The 18087-nt window shown below is 29.1% G+C and overlaps 3 protein-coding genes across 7 annotated transcripts in view; 1 reads left to right on the forward strand and 2 right to left on the reverse strand.

The window, feature by feature from the left end:
* Window positions 1-2679, reverse strand: part of hyd (E3 ubiquitin-protein ligase hyd) — an 18986-nt gene extending 16307 nt beyond the window's left edge. The window contains exons 1-4 of the mRNA XM_018519521.1: window positions 2465-2679; window positions 1673-1873; window positions 828-1149; window positions 534-742 (exon numbers count right to left, since the gene is read on the reverse strand). Coding sequence (XP_018375023.1) covers window positions 534-742; window positions 828-1149; window positions 1673-1873; window positions 2465-2526 — 794 coding nt within the window. The 5' untranslated portion in view covers window positions 2527-2679. The remainder of the gene's footprint in view (window positions 1-533; window positions 743-827; window positions 1150-1672; window positions 1874-2464) is intronic.
* Window positions 2680-4386: 1707 nt separating this feature from the next.
* On the forward strand, window positions 4387-8669 carry Trmt112 (tRNA methyltransferase subunit 11-2). Its single transcript, XM_018519314.1, has 3 exons — window positions 4387-4668; window positions 5406-5507; window positions 8355-8669. Exons 1-3 carry the CDS (start codon window positions 4591-4593, stop codon window positions 8547-8549), a joined length of 375 nt encoding a protein of 124 aa, XP_018374816.1. The 5' UTR covers window positions 4387-4590; the 3' UTR covers window positions 8550-8669.
* A 4667-nt stretch (window positions 8670-13336) lies between these two features.
* Window positions 13337-18087, reverse strand: part of LOC108768727 (uncharacterized) — an 11803-nt gene continuing 7052 nt past the window's right edge. For 3 of the 5 annotated variants that reach the window (XM_018519267.1, XM_018519268.1, XM_018519265.1), the window contains 7 exons: window positions 16517-16688; window positions 16379-16445; window positions 16137-16296; window positions 15919-16056; window positions 14529-14642; window positions 14238-14452; window positions 13337-13975 (listed from right to left, as the gene is read on the reverse strand). In XM_018519267.1, coding sequence (XP_018374769.1) covers window positions 13956-13975; window positions 14238-14452; window positions 14529-14642; window positions 15919-16056; window positions 16137-16296; window positions 16379-16445; window positions 16517-16688 — 886 coding nt within the window. In that variant the 3' untranslated portion in view covers window positions 13337-13955. Of the gene's footprint in view, window positions 13976-14229; window positions 14453-14528; window positions 14643-15918; window positions 16057-16136; window positions 16297-16378; window positions 16446-16516; window positions 16689-18087 lie in introns of those variants that run through there. The other 2 variants (XM_018519269.1, XM_018519266.1) reach the window with 1 other exon arrangement.

The following is an 18087-nucleotide window of genomic DNA, read 5'->3' on the forward strand; positions in this document are numbered from 1 at the left end:
CTCTCTCTCTCTCTCTCTCTCTAATTTCGTTTATAAGTTTACTAAGTAATTTATCAAAACTGGATAAACTTTTAAAATACCTTTATAAAAAAAACTTAGAGAATGATGCTCTCAATTACTATTCTATGTTTGTTCGACTCCATGTTCAGACCCAAATAATTAATATTTTCTTATTGAAATATTACAATATTAGAATAAGTTAATATTGTCAATATTTATTTCCACATCATGTGATATATAAATACGAGTAAACAACGTATGTTACTAAAATAAAAAATATTTATTAAAGAAATAATTTGATTTGCGAACCAACATTGACTAAGTATTTTTTATACAACTTAGCAAGCACTACAAGCCAACAAAGTTTAAAACTATCTTTTTAAAATATATCTGCTTGTCTATCTGTCTCTCTTTCTCTTTTTTTGAGTATAATCATTACATGTATATATGTCACAAAGTGTTAATTACAGTAAATGTATACATTTACTAAGTTAACACTTCAACAATTGTAACATATGTGAAAAATTAATTACTGCCTTATTCCAGTGTAGCCAAATACATCTTCAGAAAACATAGAATCAGCATCAATTATAACTGAATGCTCATTACTAAAGCCACCATCTAATAAAGAAATAAGATCTTCTGGAACATAACTATCTGCTGCATCTTCTGCATCATCACCCTCTTCGTCTTCTCGTGACAAAAGATTGTTTACTGCTAAATTTACATCTAGATTTGTACGCTGCAATATTAATAGAATTATTTTATTAAGTTACGTAATTCTTTGTTATTTTACATTCTTTTTATTTACAACGTTGATATTAAACCTGTAATTCTCTGATAATAAGATTGCGACTTTTTCCTTGCAATACAACTTGTGCCTGAGATATTAGATCTTCCGGTACAAATGGTGCTGGTACAGAGGCGATAGGACGAGAATTGCTACCACTTCCTCCACCCATAATAACTCCAGGTGGTCCTATACGACCACCACTTCCACTCCCTCCACTGTTGTTACCTCCACGTATCGCGGAACTGTTACGCATAATCCGTGCACGTGAACGTGACATCCCTGTTCTATTACCACTACTGCTATTTCCATTTCCATTTGGTGCAGAATTAGAGTTTCCAATATGATTTTTACTTGTACTATAATAAAACAGACATTTTCTGATTATTGCATAAACTGTCCTCTTATAAGGTGACCCTAACATGGTCAATAATACTGTTGGTATTAACAAATACTATCAATATTACTGATTGTGTATGGTTAATATTGATGGATTGATGTAGAATATTGACAATGATCTAGATTTTGATTCTCGAACATCAATATCGCTTTATTAAGAGCCACATCATAATGTCACAGTGAAAAATATAATGTATATAAAAGTGAAATATATTATTAATCCTGATCGTGTAAAGTTACAAAAATATTAAAAATATTGATGCATACTGTCAGTATGGACGAGTTTTTTTAATTGATTGATTGATTGATTAATCGCTTATTGATTATACTAAATGTAGCTTTTATAGCACAAAATTGTATTTGCGCACAATACAATCGATCAATCGATGAATTAGGAAACTCATCCTATTACTGATTCAATATTACTAATTAGTATTATTGACCGTGTAGAGTCACATATACATTTGCTCCATTTTCACTCACTTTCTATTAGGTTCATTTTTACTCAAATCCAATCTATCTGGTAGCACTGTAAATGCAACTCTAGCTATTCTATTGTCATCCGTGAGAAAAGCAATATGGCTTGGTCCAACTACAATACGCTTTATTGATGCTTTTAAAGAATTAAAAGCTAATGGTGTTACGAATCCATATCTATTTATTTTATCTGCTATTTCCCTCAATCTAAAACAATATAAAAGCATAAAATACAATATTACTATATACATGCATAAAATATATAAAATAGACAATTATCTTTCTGAAATTAAAGAATATAAAATAAAAATGTTTTTTTTCATTGCTATTGCAAGATAATTTTTTCATTATAGTGGTAACATACTTAAATATATTAAGTTTGATAACAAGTTTCAACAATGCATTATTTATTCATTTAGTTGCATATGATTGTACACCAATTAGAGAGATTCAGGATTATATCGCTTAACAAATATATCTTACATTGTCCGCAATTACAAGACTTGAAGCGTACACGTAAAAACAGAATCAATTACCAGATACTACATTTTTATAGATTGCCATTAAAATATGGCGAGGATAATGTCAACGGAGACGTACATTCGTTACGCTGATACACGCAAAATAAGAAGAGAAATGGGAATAACGCATTTGTAACATATCATGACATGTCGTGACATGTTGCAACAGTAATGGACCACTTTGAGATAAGAAAAAAATGGTATTTTTTCTCGAGTATGATATACAAATTGGAATGCAGTAATGTGTGAGAAACCGATAGCAGATGAAATTTCTCACCTATCATTGAGTTGGTCATCAGTTCCTGGCAAAGGATGCACGACAAGATGAATCGAAGTCATAATGACTTCAAACTCACATGTGTTCGACGTCAGATCGTTCTTTCACTGTACACAAAATTTTACTGAACGACGAAACAATAATTCAGCCATGTTTTTAGTGAAACATCCAGTTACATACCTCAGGCAAACATGGCGTGGTGTTCTCCGCGTTCATAAATGCATCACTCACATATCTTCTTCTTCTTCCTTTTTTTGGTCTACGGCCGATTTCACCAACGACAATTATTTAATCGGCGTTTAACTGACCAATCGAATTTGCTATTTAGTAGAATTGATTGGTCAATTCTAGAAAACAGATAATTCTGATAACTCTGTTAATTCTGGGAGCTTTCCAGCAAGAGACACAAATTGGACGAGTTCAAGACGGCAAAGCGGCTAGGCATGCTTACCGAGTGATTGAATATGATTGGTTGAATCTATAAATAACAATCAATTATGCTCATTTGCTCGGCAAATAGGCTAGCCGCTTTGTCAACTTCAAACTTTAACAACCATTATTTGCGTTCAGCAGACTCAACAGTTAAACGGGGAGCACAGACTCTTGCATAACGCATAACACATGAGGCATAAGAAATTGAACCAACCAGAGTTCTCTATTACATGGAAGGGAAAGAAACGGAGAACTTCGATTGGTACATATTCTTATGCATTACGTGTTATGCGTTATGCAAGAGTCTGTGTTCCCCGCTATAGCCGCAGCAGACTCTTGCATAACGCATAATGCATAAGCGAATCAACTAATCAGAAGCTTTCCTTTCCTCTCATTCCATGGAAAAGAAGAATTTCAATTGGTTGATTCCCTTATGCATTAAGCATTATCCCCGGATCCTCATACAGGAAACAGCGCTTTGACACAGAGCTCTGATTGGTGCAACAGTGTGTGCTGCAGTCATTAGGGTATATTCACACAACTTGCATAGCCGCATAAATGTATGCATAAGGAAAATAATCCAATCACATTTTAAATGCGACTTTAAAAGAGAAATGCAATTGGATAATTTTGTTTATGCGTATGTATATGCAGATATGCAAGTTTGTGTAGATTTATCCTTATGCTGGATTCACACTGCATCCGATTTGCGTCGTACGACGCTCTGCAACCAATCAGAAAACAGGATTCCGATGGATTTTGCTTCGTATCATCGGAATTCTATTTTCTGATTGGTTGAAGAGCGTCGTACGACGAAAATCAGATACAATGTAAATCCAGCAATACTTCACAGGTAAAATTTACCAAAAGGTGGAACAATCGGCCCTCAATCACTTAAATTTTAACAGACACACGAATTTCCATAAGCGCCGACCGTCTTTAATAGCCCGGTATTCATAGTCGGATCTTATATTTAAGACCGTCTTAAGTACAGTTTTAAGATGAACCAATCAGAAGGCCGCATTAGCGACTTAAGACGGTCTTATAGTCCGGATCTACAATAGGGTTTTAAGCCTTAAGCCATAAGAAATGGGCGAATCACAGTTGTTTATTCTTCTCGGATTCGACTGTAATTGGTCAATTTCTTACGGCTTAAGACTTAAAACACCCATTGTAGATCCGGACTTACAGACGAATCCGAGAAGAATAAGCGACTATGATTCGCCCATTTTTTATGGCTTAAGGCTTAAAACCTTTATTGTAGATCCGGACTTAAAATAAGAACCGACTATTAGCGTTTTCGGCCCGATCGGGTTTGCACCAACCTGGTTTGGATTAATCTTTCCTATTGGTTGACGTCACCCGCTCTACCAATAGGAGACCACAAAACACCATTAATCCAACCCAGGTTGATGCAAACTTGGCCGGGCCGAAAACGCTATATGAATACCGGCCATAGTATCTTGTCGATGTTCTTGGTTAATGGTGTCGCTACGGTTTGACAATGACAACCAGTGTGAAGTTTGCGTTTACTGGCGGCCCATACTTATATAGTTAAAGAGTTTCCCTCTGTTTATACTGTGTCTATGGCTATCTATTATGGTGTATTATGGTAGTGGCTGTGCACGTTTTGTTTCTCTGTGTTATATTGGAGCAAATAATTCCCACTGTGTCAGTTTTTTATTGCAGAAAATATGAAGCTTCTTACGCACAATATGTTAACATCTAGAGCTATGAAAGGGGTGACAGTCGGCTATCCTCTGAAAATAGTCGTAAGCTATTTTCTCCTGTTCATTAAAATACACAAATCACAATTCATGTCTAGAATGTAAAAACTTTGAATAATGAAATATTCAATCATACATTGTGAAAATTATTTAATATACTAAACAATATTTTGATGTGGTCAAAATAACGTTATATTTTATTAACGTTATTTAACTCTCATTGTTAAATTGCTTATTGCATACAGAAAACTCGAATAAAATAATAACCAATTAGACAATACTGTGCAAAAATATAAAAACATCAAAACTTAACTGAACGTTTCAATTTTACTTAATAAACTTGAATCTAATTTGGTAATAATAAAAATGTTTATTTTTAAAATATTATATCTTTTGAGTTGATAAAAATCAAGAAAAAAGATTTAAAATATTCTAAAACTACTTTTTTTTTTACTATATCAAGTGTTTGTATGTATGTGTGTGTGTGTGTGTGTGTATACAGCAATGTACTTTAGGTGATAATAGACAAATACTTGAACATAATTAATAATATTTTTGTTTTTAGTTTAAAGTTTTAAGTTTTTCGTTTAAAGTTTTAGCCATTCTTTAAGAGTGTTGTTGAGATTCAATACTATATTTTTTACAGTTTTTCTTAAAATTTACTTATATTATTACTTTCAAGATTATGCTTGTCTGAAAAACCAAAAAATATACAATTTTGTTCTGAAGATTCCTTATTTCATTATCATATATTTATTAAAAATATTTGTAAAATTTTGCAGGCTCGAGACATCAGAGTATCCGAAGTAGATTTTAATCCAGAATATATCGCTAGGATAATTCCAAAATTGGATTGGACAGTGCTATGGAAAGCTGCCGAAAGCGTAAGGTCACCTTCTCATATAAACATATATACATGATCAGGGAAATAACTCGTTGCTTGTAACAAAGTTACAGTTAAAGTCTTTTTCAGTAACTGTAACTTAAGTTAGTTACATTTTTTTCAATAACTAGCAATTAATTTAATAGTTACTTTGGATATTAAAAGATTTATTCATATCACATGCTTCAACTTGTCCCCAACATGTTCCTACAAATAATAAAACATAAATATAAACATATAACAAAATATTTTTAAACATTCTATATGAAATTTTGTCAGTAGGATTCAAGATACAATAACAAGTAAGATTCTATGAAATCTTACTTGTCTTGTATACACTTGTATCATAATACAAAATATATTAGTTATAAATAAAAAATAAGATAATGAAAACATTTATATACATTGCAATACAAGATATACCAACTTACCCCCCTCCCCCTTTTATCAAGATAATCTGTTTTAATTAAAATTGCCAATGTAATTTCATATATATGTATTGTATAATTTCAAGAGAAACATCTTTGCTATATATTGGGTGTACAAATAAATTCCCATCGTTTTCTAATAGATGCCGTCACCAGTACTGCATGCATGTAATTTAAGATGGTAACATATCTAAGTGTTAGATACCTAAGTAAGCTTTAAGATTTAGTATATAACATTAGAGTTCAGTGTAAACAACAAATTTTCTCATTGCATTGAAAATGTCAAATTTTGTGCTAACAAAATAACATTTGCGGCAAGTTTTGCTGCATTATTTTATTTTAAAGAAAACTGCTGCTGAAAACCACCATTTGCTTGTAGAAGCTTATGCTGAACATGCTCTAGCTGAAAGTACTTGTAGTGAGTGGTTCAGAAAATTTAAAAGTAACGATTTTGATGTGAAAGACAAGAATGTGAAGGTGCATCGAAAAAATTTGAAGATACAGAATTGGAAGCATTACTGGATAAAGATCCATGCCAAACAGAAACAGATTTAGCAATGGCATTAAATGTTACCCAACAATGTATTTCCCAACGTCTATATTCAATAGGAATGGTTTTCTCTTCCACAGTCCTATTACTCGTGGCCGAGTGTGGACTTTTTTTCATATGCCTGTGATGCGTACGCTAATTGTACACAGTCATATGGGACCTACAGTTTAACATCGATTCCGAACGACAATTTATTAGGGAAGTGCTCTTGGCAAGAGATACTCTTGGTTTGCCATTGCCTTCCAAGAGGAGCTACGAGCGTTCGAAAACATTTTTTGGTTCTGCCCGGGATCTCTGGCACAGCAGTCTCGTGCGCTGCCTGCTATGCCAAGCTCGTACTCAAATGGGAATGGTTTAAGAGCAAGGAAATTGGGTCCCACGTGAATTGATTTGATGACTGGATTACTTCAAAACAACCGGACTTCTTCTATCACTTACTTATTACCTGAAAAGTAGGGGAAGGTTATAGCTTTTAATGGCAAATATTTTGAATAAAATAGTCTTATTTTTCTATAAAAACAATTGCGATTTATTTAATCAGAAAATGATGGAAACTTATTTGTACACCCAATAATTACTTTTCCCATTCTTTGCCATAGAATTGTTTATTATTTTTTTATTTTTTTAAAATAAAATTATAACATGTAAACGTAAATCAGTTTTTTCTTGATGATCCTAATGATGTCGATGTTAAGAAAGGTCCTAAATTAACCTACATTCCCGATTGCACTACTCGTATTGGCCTAGAATTTTTCACTGCTTTTTACCAATGAGAATGTTTTATATTAAATTTATCAATTAGCGATGTGCGCAAGATATGCGCAATTAGCGCCTTCCCTGATGTTACCTGTACTGTTCTATTGTGAAAACAGAAAAGTAACAAAGTTATTTTTTTAGTAACTGTAACGAGTTATTTTTCAAAGTCAATAACTTGTAATTATTTTTTGAGAGAAAGAAACTATATATGACTATATATAACTATATATAACTAATTACTTTTACAAAGTAACTTTCCCAACTCTGTGTACATGTATTTGTGCACGCAGTGTTTCATAACATGTAGACATAACTTCAGAAATTAATTTAGGATACAAAAGTAACATAAAAAGTTCATATAAACATTTATGAACAATAACGAGAGAATAAAGGGCACATAAGAGTCAAATATAATAAAGTATATTAAAACATACGTGAAAAATCAAAAGAAGATATGAAAATAATATAATATTCTATAATTGATTAAAATATATCGTTCTTGCAATAACTTATAAACATTTATTCTATTTAATTTTGTTTCTGAATAAAGCCTGCAACATACGATGGCTTTTTTTCCTACAGGATTGCTAGCTGAATTTGTTATCGTGTTGGCAGCGGTGCTGGCAGGGCTAGTCGAACAGCAGTAATTTGTTTGACAAAAGATTCTTGACAGAAGTATCCGCGAATAAATAAATACGAAGTAGATTATTGCTACTGTGGCACATTATTGTAAAAATATAATTGCATTGTTTTTAATTATTGGCTTTCACAATGAATCAGCACAAAATCATACAAGAAAAATAGTACTTGACCTGTCACAAAAATTCAGTAAATTCAGTCAGTAGCGTAGTCAGCAGGCTACATAATTTCCAGCATAACAATCAACAAGATTGCCAGCACAGTCGTATGCAAGCAATTGTATACCACAGGCTTAATTCGGAAATAAGTTCAAATAGAACGAATGTTTGTACGAACTTTTAATGTATCCTGCATTTATTCCTCAAATTATATTATAAACACCATCCTTAATATACAATATTATTATTTTACAACATAATCTACTGAAATACTGTAAAAAATATTTTATAGTATATTAACGAGTATTTTATTACAGATAGGACATGTCGGTGAATTACCTCAGATTCTAATAGAGGACTTCGAGACAAATGAAGATTTTCTAAAAAAGACTCATCATATTTTGTTGGAAGTCGAAGTTATAAACGGAGATTTATTGTGTCCCGAATCCGGCAGAAAATTTCCTATCAACGATGGCATTCCAAACATGCTTTTAAACGAAGATGAAATTTAAATAACAGAACCAAATATTTTAAGAATATTATTATTACCATTGTATCTCTAGTTATAGTTATTCTACATCATATTGTTCCTTTAATTACTTAATATTATACACACACATTCACACACACACGCTTCTGTATCATAGATCTTATCATTAGTTTTATTTTTTTATATTGATACAGTTAATATTTTAATAAAGATGTAAGAAAACAATTTATATTTAATATATTCTAAATAGCACATTGTGCTTGCACGCGTGTATAGGTATATGTCAAAATTTTGATATGCTTCCATCTTAAATAATTAAAAAATATGTTAATTATAAATGAAGCATATAAAGTATATTTTTTTATAATAAAAAAATTATAGTTTATATTTTATTGTCATAAGTATAGATTTAAAAAATTTATTTCTTATTCTATGTACGTGTATATTATTAAATAAAGTTTAACAGATATTATTTATAAAACAAGTACAAAATAAACTTTATAGCAGGAAAAAATTATCTAAAATAATGCTAAAATTACAAAGAAAAGAGTAAGAGTTTATTTATAAAGTAAACAAAAGATTATGTTCACACAATAATTATGTGTTTGTGTTGTGGCACTTCATGCATTCTAAAGTTCCAAATAGGAAAAAAACGTACAGAATTGATTTCTTTTACAATTTGTTACATCAGAGAAAAAAAATTTGTTTTATTATATTCAAATTTAATCAGCCTAATACACATAGTTTATAAATTGATAATTTTTATTATATAGGGTTCTTAAAAAATAGGTGGCCAAACTTTAGTATCGTTTTCTACCGTTTCTAAGGATACAAAAAGGTTATAAATATAGTCCGGAAACTCTTCCTTTTTGATTACGAGATATAAATACTTTTTGTTCATCTCGAAAGTTGAACAGATATTACACAAAGTAAATATTATGGTACAGCAAGTGATACTGTCATCGAAGACAGCTTATCGTAGTAAATCAGTTTCTATCTAAACATTGCATAGTTAAAATAATGTTACCAAGATAATTTATTCCAATATCGAGAGTGAGCAGATATTCAAGTTTTAAATCTTTAAAATATTCTCTTGCACAAATAAAATGTTTATATCTCAAAAAGAGAAAAAATATCCGAACTTAGGTTTATACCTTTTTTCATCTTTAAGGACAGAAGAATACGATACTAAAGTTTGGCTACCTATTTCTGGAACACCCTGTATATGTAAATTATTTAAATTAGATTGTCGTATGTATAATTCGATTACAGATACTTTATTGCACAGATGTCCATATATAAAGACAATGAGATATAATTTCTTGTACCACTTGCAATACTTAATATTGAACATTTTTTTATTTACATCACATTTATATTGCTACTTAGATAGTCTGCTCGAATATTATCTACACGAGTATTACCTACTCGCTTCTTATCAGAGCATATTAAACGTAACATTTTGATACAATTGTTTTACTAGAGCTATGGAGAGCATAGCAAACTCTTGTAGCAATATTATAATGAAATACATTAAATTATAAGTGAAATAGAATATATCTTAGTATATATTATCCTTGAATGTAAGATAACATATAATTGATATATGAAAAATATCTTTTCACAAAAGATTTATACATATATATAGCATATGTGTAAATTATCTTAGATTTAAATGTAAACTATCAGATAAAGTTATTTGTATATCTACTGTAAAGAATATAATAATTTATTGACAGGTGAACTTTTGCAAATTAACTTTCTAAGATTAATATGTATAATAACATAAAATGAATAACGTTTCTTGCATAAAATTCTTTGTGACATTTGTAATTTGTTATATGAAATAGGTGTTACAATTGTTTATAATCTGTTCAAAATATTTTCATAAAATTTTTAATTTGAATATTACACAATTAAAAATGCTATTTTTTTCTTCAGAATAGAACAATGTATATTTCAGTACATAAACTTGACACCGTTTAAATAATAATGCAATTAAATAATACATTTTCCATGAAATATGTATAAATGAACATAATTTAACAAGATTTTTAATTGAAACAGCCTTAATTTAATGACTAATGTTATCGAAGGCGTACAATGTCATCTACTGTAGGTTATTGTACATATTAGCTTTCTATACCAATGGCAATGCTAAAATATAGCAAAATATATTTATTTTTTATAATTTTTAAAGTCAAAAAGCTATAAAAATAGCTTTCAATTAATACTTCAGCCACAGCCCATCCGTTAACATTTTAATTGTATCTTAAATATTTATAAAGCTGAATTACTCCGGAGTCAAACTATGAAAATATTTCTGTATATTAATACTCTCATGACGGCATATATAAATATTAATTTTGTATGGTTTATTATTAAAAATCTTATTTTGCATTAATAGATGTTTCTCTATATTTAGAGATATGCTAGTTTTCATCTTCACTCGTATTGTTTCATCCTGTTTTATAATAGGTTATATATCTATACACACACACACACACACCAATATACACACATATATATATACATATATATATTTTTTAATGATGCATGTGGACATACAGTAGGAAAATTCCAGCTGGATATATACATAATATGTACATATATAGTGTATGTGTGTGTGTGTGTGTGTGTGTGTATATATATATATATATATATATATAAAAATTTCCTACTATATGTCCACATGCACCATTAAAATATATTTTAAAACTATACATTTGTGGTTTTAGATTTCATAGTCGGTTAAAATTTTCATTTTAAACATGACTACTACACTTAAAAAGGAAGTACATTTGTTATGAATAAGTAGGAATTTATCGATATTAAAATATAATACTTTAAAATTATCATATATCAAAATATTTTAGGTTTTTATTTTTTCACTCAAGATTTAAAGTTTTATTACAGTAATTTTATAATAAGTTTACAATAAATCTTACATTTTTGTAGAATAATTTATAAAAATAATATTAAATAAGATAAATAATAGTTGATAATTTTATATTTTAATACTGATAAATCCCTCAGTGTACATAATTATTTTAAAAGTATGGATGAGATATTACATTTATTTAAACGAATATTAATACTGAACAATGTTATATTAACTACTATGTTAAATTAGTATATATAAGAATAGCAATAACCGTAACATATAATTTTATTTTTTTTGTTTCTGACAAAAAATTACAAAATTGATTAATTATGCATAATGAGATAATTCGAAATATTAAAAATCGCTAAATTTTGAACGCTACTAATTACCACACACATAATGAATAAAATTGAAAAAATCTTTAATAAACTCACATGTATGAAATAAAAGTTTGAGAGACTTGATTATGTACTATTTATTTAAGAATATACGAATGTATGTAAATATATTAATTTAAAATATTCGCTATTAAGTATATTATATAATTTTGTTTGTAAATGTATGTAAAACCAAGTTATTAAAATTTCATATTGACAATAATAAGATCAGAAATAAGACCGTTTATGTGAGTACATCACCTAAGTACGAGAAGCACCATTGACGGTCAAAATTAGATATTGAACTAATACATATACATATTCTTTTTAAATGAATTTATCTCAGGAATATGACTGTGCGCTGTTACTTGGACTTTCAACACGCAATTGAAATATTAATAATCCTCTCCAAATATAATCATAAATACCTGTAAAGAACTTTTTCTGGGATAAATTTATTTGAAAAAAATTCGTGTATGCATTAGTTCAACATCTAACTTTAACCATCAAATGGCGTTTCTCGTATTTAGGTGATATTCTGAATGACTTTTAACATATTTTACGTATATAATAAATATTAAATTCAATAAGATATATCAAAGATAGAAATATATATTTTTATCTAATATTTTACATTATGTATCAATAGAATTCTATACACTAAGTAATTTTAGAAAAATCTAATATGTATTTGTCACTAAAAAATATTAAATACCACATTGTCAATTATCCTTATTTTCAAAAAATTTAACATCTTTTTACATGCTGTATAGATGTTTCAAAACTACCGGATTTCCTTTTAAGAGCGGATTCTTTGGAATATTTTAAGACGAAAATTCTGATTAATACGGAAATATGGAGACTATAATAAAAAATGTTTTAATTAATAGTGATTAAAGTTCACTAATCACATGATATTTCGCGTGCTTAGGCATGAGATACAAATGGTAAAAATGCTCCACAAGGGCTTTTCTCAGCAACTTCAAGTTTATCATACAAATCTTACATATTGTAATATATATATTAATATATTATGAAAGGTTTACTTAAAATATATCTGCCTCACTTCCCAAACAACACAAAGTCTACAATTGTGACATAAGATGTCTTTAAGTTGTCTTTTAGACGCAAAAAACATCTTATGATCTGATTTTAGACATTTTCTGTTATCTGGGCTAGATATTGGAAAGCTCTTTATGTTCAACCATCTATCATCCGGATAATAAATAAATGCCTCAACATCTTTGTACAAGAAAAATTAATCCAAATAAATAAAAATCGATTATTCAAAAATAGTAACACTTGAAAAATAGAACACTCTATAAAGAGATCCGCAATATGTTAACAATATTAAAGTAAAAATCGGATAGAAAATTAATGCTTATCAATTCTGCTATAAAAGCGTGAAAAATAAACTTCTACAAAAAGATAACTAAATAAATTATACATCAGGACTGGGTTATTTTTCAAATAACTATGCGAACAATCTTTATTTTCTTTCTCTACTTTAGCTACCTTTTTCTTTTTTTTTCGATGATTTGCTTTTTGTTCGCGTAATATGTCACAAATTAATTATTATAATAAATATATACTACTTATTTTGTATATAATATTGTACATGATTTTTTGAATATAGAAATGTATTCTGTGTATTAAAGAATTTCGATAATATAATCAGAAAACTAGTATAAATATGTAATTAATTATTGTTTAAAATGCGAAAAACATTAAACAATTCCATATCTTAGTATAGTGAACAAAAAATGGCGGAAATGACTCGACGCACCATTTCGCTAATTCATTGTCACCAGTTTATGAGCTATGATTAAAATATGTCCAGTTTTACTTATATTTACTGTATATTTGCATTTATTTGTATAAACTGTCTCATTTTTTTTAAATTCATGAGTCTCATTTACTTTCATCTGACATAAATCTACCACACGGACCGATTGCATTTATATATAAATTGTGTACTTTAATAATGAGTCAAGCTAAGTTTCAAAATTTTTAGCAAAATTAAAATGCATTGCACTTCACGTGTTTACATCTTATCAAAATAGATTATGATTGATAAAGCTTTCTGCCTACATCACTTTCTATATACGAACGGCATGCGATAAACATAAATTAAGCTTCCCAGAGAAATAAACTTATTTATTAGAGCTTAACAATAAATAACATAATCTGAAATAATAAACAACGTATTTGTCGTTTAGTCTTACTAAACAACAAATGCACATATATAAATAACAAAATATAAATCTTTATTAAATTATACATTATATTTTTGATAATGTATATGAATCAATAAATAATATTAAAAATTAAATTATAGCATCCCAAAGATGGATAGCTAAACAATTATCTAAAAATTAGAATTTAATATTTAATTATTTAATAAATGCAAAAATATCAAGAAAAAAACAATTGCACATATTTCATTTACCACGACTCTCTGTATTGGCTACATTTCTTTGCGAATAAATAGAGCCTTGGGCCAATCCCCTTAACGGTCCTTTTCGTAATTCGGATTGAGAACCTTTAGTAAGACAATGATTAGTAGAGACCAAACTTGCATCATGGCCTATTGCGAGTGATCTTGAAAATGATTGCTTAGTCAGCAAATTTGGATCCGGTCCTGACCACGGCGCATAATCCGGCCTATAATTGTTTAATTAATGTTTATAAAAATATTACAGCAAAAAAATAACCAAATAATTATATTTTTTCAACGTACAACAGCAGATCGTTATTCGCTCCTTTTGCTAAATCCGAGTTTGATCCTATTGGTTTTGTTAAATATGGGGATTTATATTCTTTATCTTCTGTAGTACTGGTTCCACGTGAAACTCTAATACAACATATTTTATCATATAGAGAATGTTATTAATGAAATATTATTAACACGTTGACTGTTGTGTCGGCCACCAATGACAAGCATTTAAACTTTCAACAGTGTCGCGTTGCGTCATCGGTGACTGGCACTGACCAAAGCTGACTGTCGCTGCTAAACTCAAAAAACACATCAAACTCGTGAAAAATAACATTTGTTTTATAAATATAAATAATATTGAAATAATAGTCTAAAATAATAAATGTACTATGTACATGAAAATTTTGCATAATACAATTATATAATATCATATCGATGTGTGAATCTAATAATGAAAATTTCATTTTAACGTCGCTGGAGGACAAACAAATTAGGTCTAGTAAGTCAAAGTGTTAATAAAATATTATTTTGACATCTAGGAACATAAACAAGTTCACAGTAGATATGCGTTACCAAGACATATATCTTACAGGATTATACGAGTTACACTTTAAATGTAACGCATTATCGTTATTTTCTTTCAAAAGTAACGATGTTACGATTATTTTTTTGAGAAAGTAACATTACTGTGCTACCATTACTATTTTATATATAAAAATAATAATCCGTTACCCAGCTAACGCTAAATATTCCTGAAATATTCATAAAAGGTTCCTAAAATCACCCAAAAATATTCTAAGGGTATTACGAAATATCTCGAAATATTTACGGAATATAAGTCACATTCAAATATCGGTTTAAAAAATTCCATTTATATCTCGTTACGTATTTCGAGAATGTTACATATATATTTCACAAAAATTTTAATTTTTCCAAAAGTATCAATACGTCGATATGGTCGAGACGAAAGTATCAATATAAAATAATGGATATCCGACTGAAAAATATCGATAAAATATCATGCATCCTATCGGCAATCTTTCGGGTTTAAGCACAAAGATGACTGAGTCATGGAACGTAAGTCACAGTTGTGAGTTGATCAAAACTTGTATATTGACTTACGATTAACGACTACGACTCACGTTTCACGACTTAGTTACGACCATTTAAAGCCCTTTGATGCCTTTCCGTTACTCATCACTAACAAGAGTAGGTTCACGTCAATTCACGTATTCACTAACACAATCAAATTGTCGAATCATGGCGCTGATGCGACTAGTTATTGTTACTCGGAAAAGTAATTACGTTACTTATTCGCTACTAAAGAAAGAAATTTCATTACTTTTTCAAATAACTTGTATAACCCTGATATCTTACATATCTTAAAAAATATGACCTTAAATAAATATCTTACTTCGGTATCTCAGTCTTATTTTTGGATCGTTTCAACTTCTCAGTTTCCACATCTGTATTCATCTTTTTAATCGGAGAAGCAGTTAATTTTATAGCTTCTGTCACTGGTGGACTATCTTTCCGTTCGTCACTTCTACTACTACAATAAGTAACACAACTCATAAGAGGACATTAATATATTCACGATTTTTTATGTATTGTTAAAAAATGAAACATTACCTTTGGCTGCTGGAAGTACATAATGGTCGAGTAGCTTCTTCTGCCATTACTATATCTAATATATGTATTGCTCTTTCTTCGTCATAATCTACACTATCCATAGCAAGCATCACAATTCGGTCTGGTAAATTCTTATATTTTTGCATTAAACGTGTTTTCACTGCAATATTTTCTTTCTATAGTGGACTTATATAATTAGATATAAAAATAAAATTAAAATTTTAACAAAAATTTTTACTTACACTTATTCTTTTCTTCCAAACTTTTTATGCGTGGAGGAGGAGTAGGTGCAGTTTGCTCATCATGCACCTATAAAGACAATTGTTTTTATATGTAACAATGTACGCGTTATATGATGTACAATAAAAAAAATTCATTACCTCTTCCTCTTCTCTCTTTTTTGTTAAAGCTCTGGCAGGAAGGGTAGGATTCCGTTTTTCATATCCTAATTCAATTAATTTTTCAGATGCCTTCTGTACATTATTATCGCTCTGTTCCAGCACATCCAATAATATTGTTTCGTCCACTTTTGGAAATACATTTTTCAGGTACCTGTACATACATTCCAAACATATAAATCTTTAATATGACTGCTATATTATTGCTACGTGCACAACATACAAACATAATGCATTACTATCATATGGATTTAGTATACATTTTAACATTATATGATTGTAATAATATATAAATTATAACTCATTACTAAAACAACAATAATCTAATGTAATCTTACTTTTAACTCATGTACATAGCATTAATGTATGCCGGTCAGCGTGCGCACATTCAATGAACAAATTTTTCTACAATATTTAAGAAATATCTAGTTGCTTATATTATTAGTAATAAATCAGGGCTTCCCAAATTTGTATCACGACTAACTTTTTAAAACAGCAAACAATATCTTGTTTCAGTCAATATAAAAAAGCAGAGAATTAATAAATTAATTATTTGTCATTTTATTTATATCTATATTCCTCTTATTTTTTAATTTTTTATTAAATACAATTTTATATATAAATCTATTTCAGATATATAATAAAATATATATGCCACGTTATCTATTTTTGTCCAGGGGCATGTTCGGATTCCCACCTGGGTGCTCCTCGGATGTACACGTTTTCTATTTTTGTCCAGGGGCATGTTCGGATTCCCACCTGGGTGCTCCTCGGATGTCAAGTTATTAATGTTTTTTATAGAACATTAAACAAGGGTGACATGATACCCGAGGAGCACCCAGGTGGGAATCAGAATACACCTCAAGGGGAATGAAAGTTATTTTTTAAAAATATCTAGTTACTTCCATTTCCATTTCTGTCGATGATATGTTTGATGTCAACATCGATATGAATTATTTTTAGATGTAAAAGGTTTGATAATTGTAGTATATTTGGAAATTTGATTTTAGTTTCTACCATCGTTAAAAAACTAATTTTACGTTTTTTATTTTATTTTACAATTTTTATTTTATTTTATATGTATGAAGTCGTGATAAAATACCCAAGCGTCAATTAACGCAAAATAAAGTTAATTTAACATTCTATCATTTTTCATAACACGCCAAAAATTGACTCGCGATCTTAATCCCTGATTTGTATTCATTATTTCAGTTTCTAAAATAAAAAGAAGTATCTGTTATTATCTAAAAACTATAAATAAATCGCATTTAAATATCCTTTTGTGAATCGGACGACATTAATGCTGTCAATTGTACATTATAACTTAGTAAAAATATGTGAAAAAATTAATAATTAACATTATTTAGAATATGCACATGTGATTGATATCTAAAAATATTCATAAAATTTTCTTTACTTTTTATAACAAACAATATAAACTACTCTACACATACCTATATTATATTTATCTAAATATTTTTAGAATAGAATGCACATGCACAAACTAAATTTTATCTCGTTTTGGGATAAACGAGTTTTTTTCTTATTATATA

This window comes from Trachymyrmex cornetzi, unplaced genomic scaffold (genome assembly GCF_001594075.2).
Source record: "Trachymyrmex cornetzi isolate Tcor2-1 unplaced genomic scaffold, Tcor1.1 scaffold83, whole genome shotgun sequence".
Classification (NCBI taxonomy): domain Eukaryota; kingdom Metazoa; phylum Arthropoda; class Insecta; order Hymenoptera; family Formicidae; genus Trachymyrmex; species Trachymyrmex cornetzi.

Excerpts from the sequence above, each read along its gene's own strand:
- Trmt112 (XM_018519314.1), top strand. The coding sequence starts at position 4,591 with ATGAAGCTTCTTACGCACAATATGTTAACATCTAGAGCTATGAAAGGG. Across the intron at positions 4,669-5,405 it reads GCTATCCTCTGAAAATAGTC|GCTCGAGACATCAGAGTATC; the intron begins GTAAGCTATTTT and ends AAAATTTTGCAG. Across the intron at positions 5,508-8,354 it reads TATGGAAAGCTGCCGAAAGC|ATAGGACATGTCGGTGAATT; the intron begins GTAAGGTCACCT and ends ATTTTATTACAG.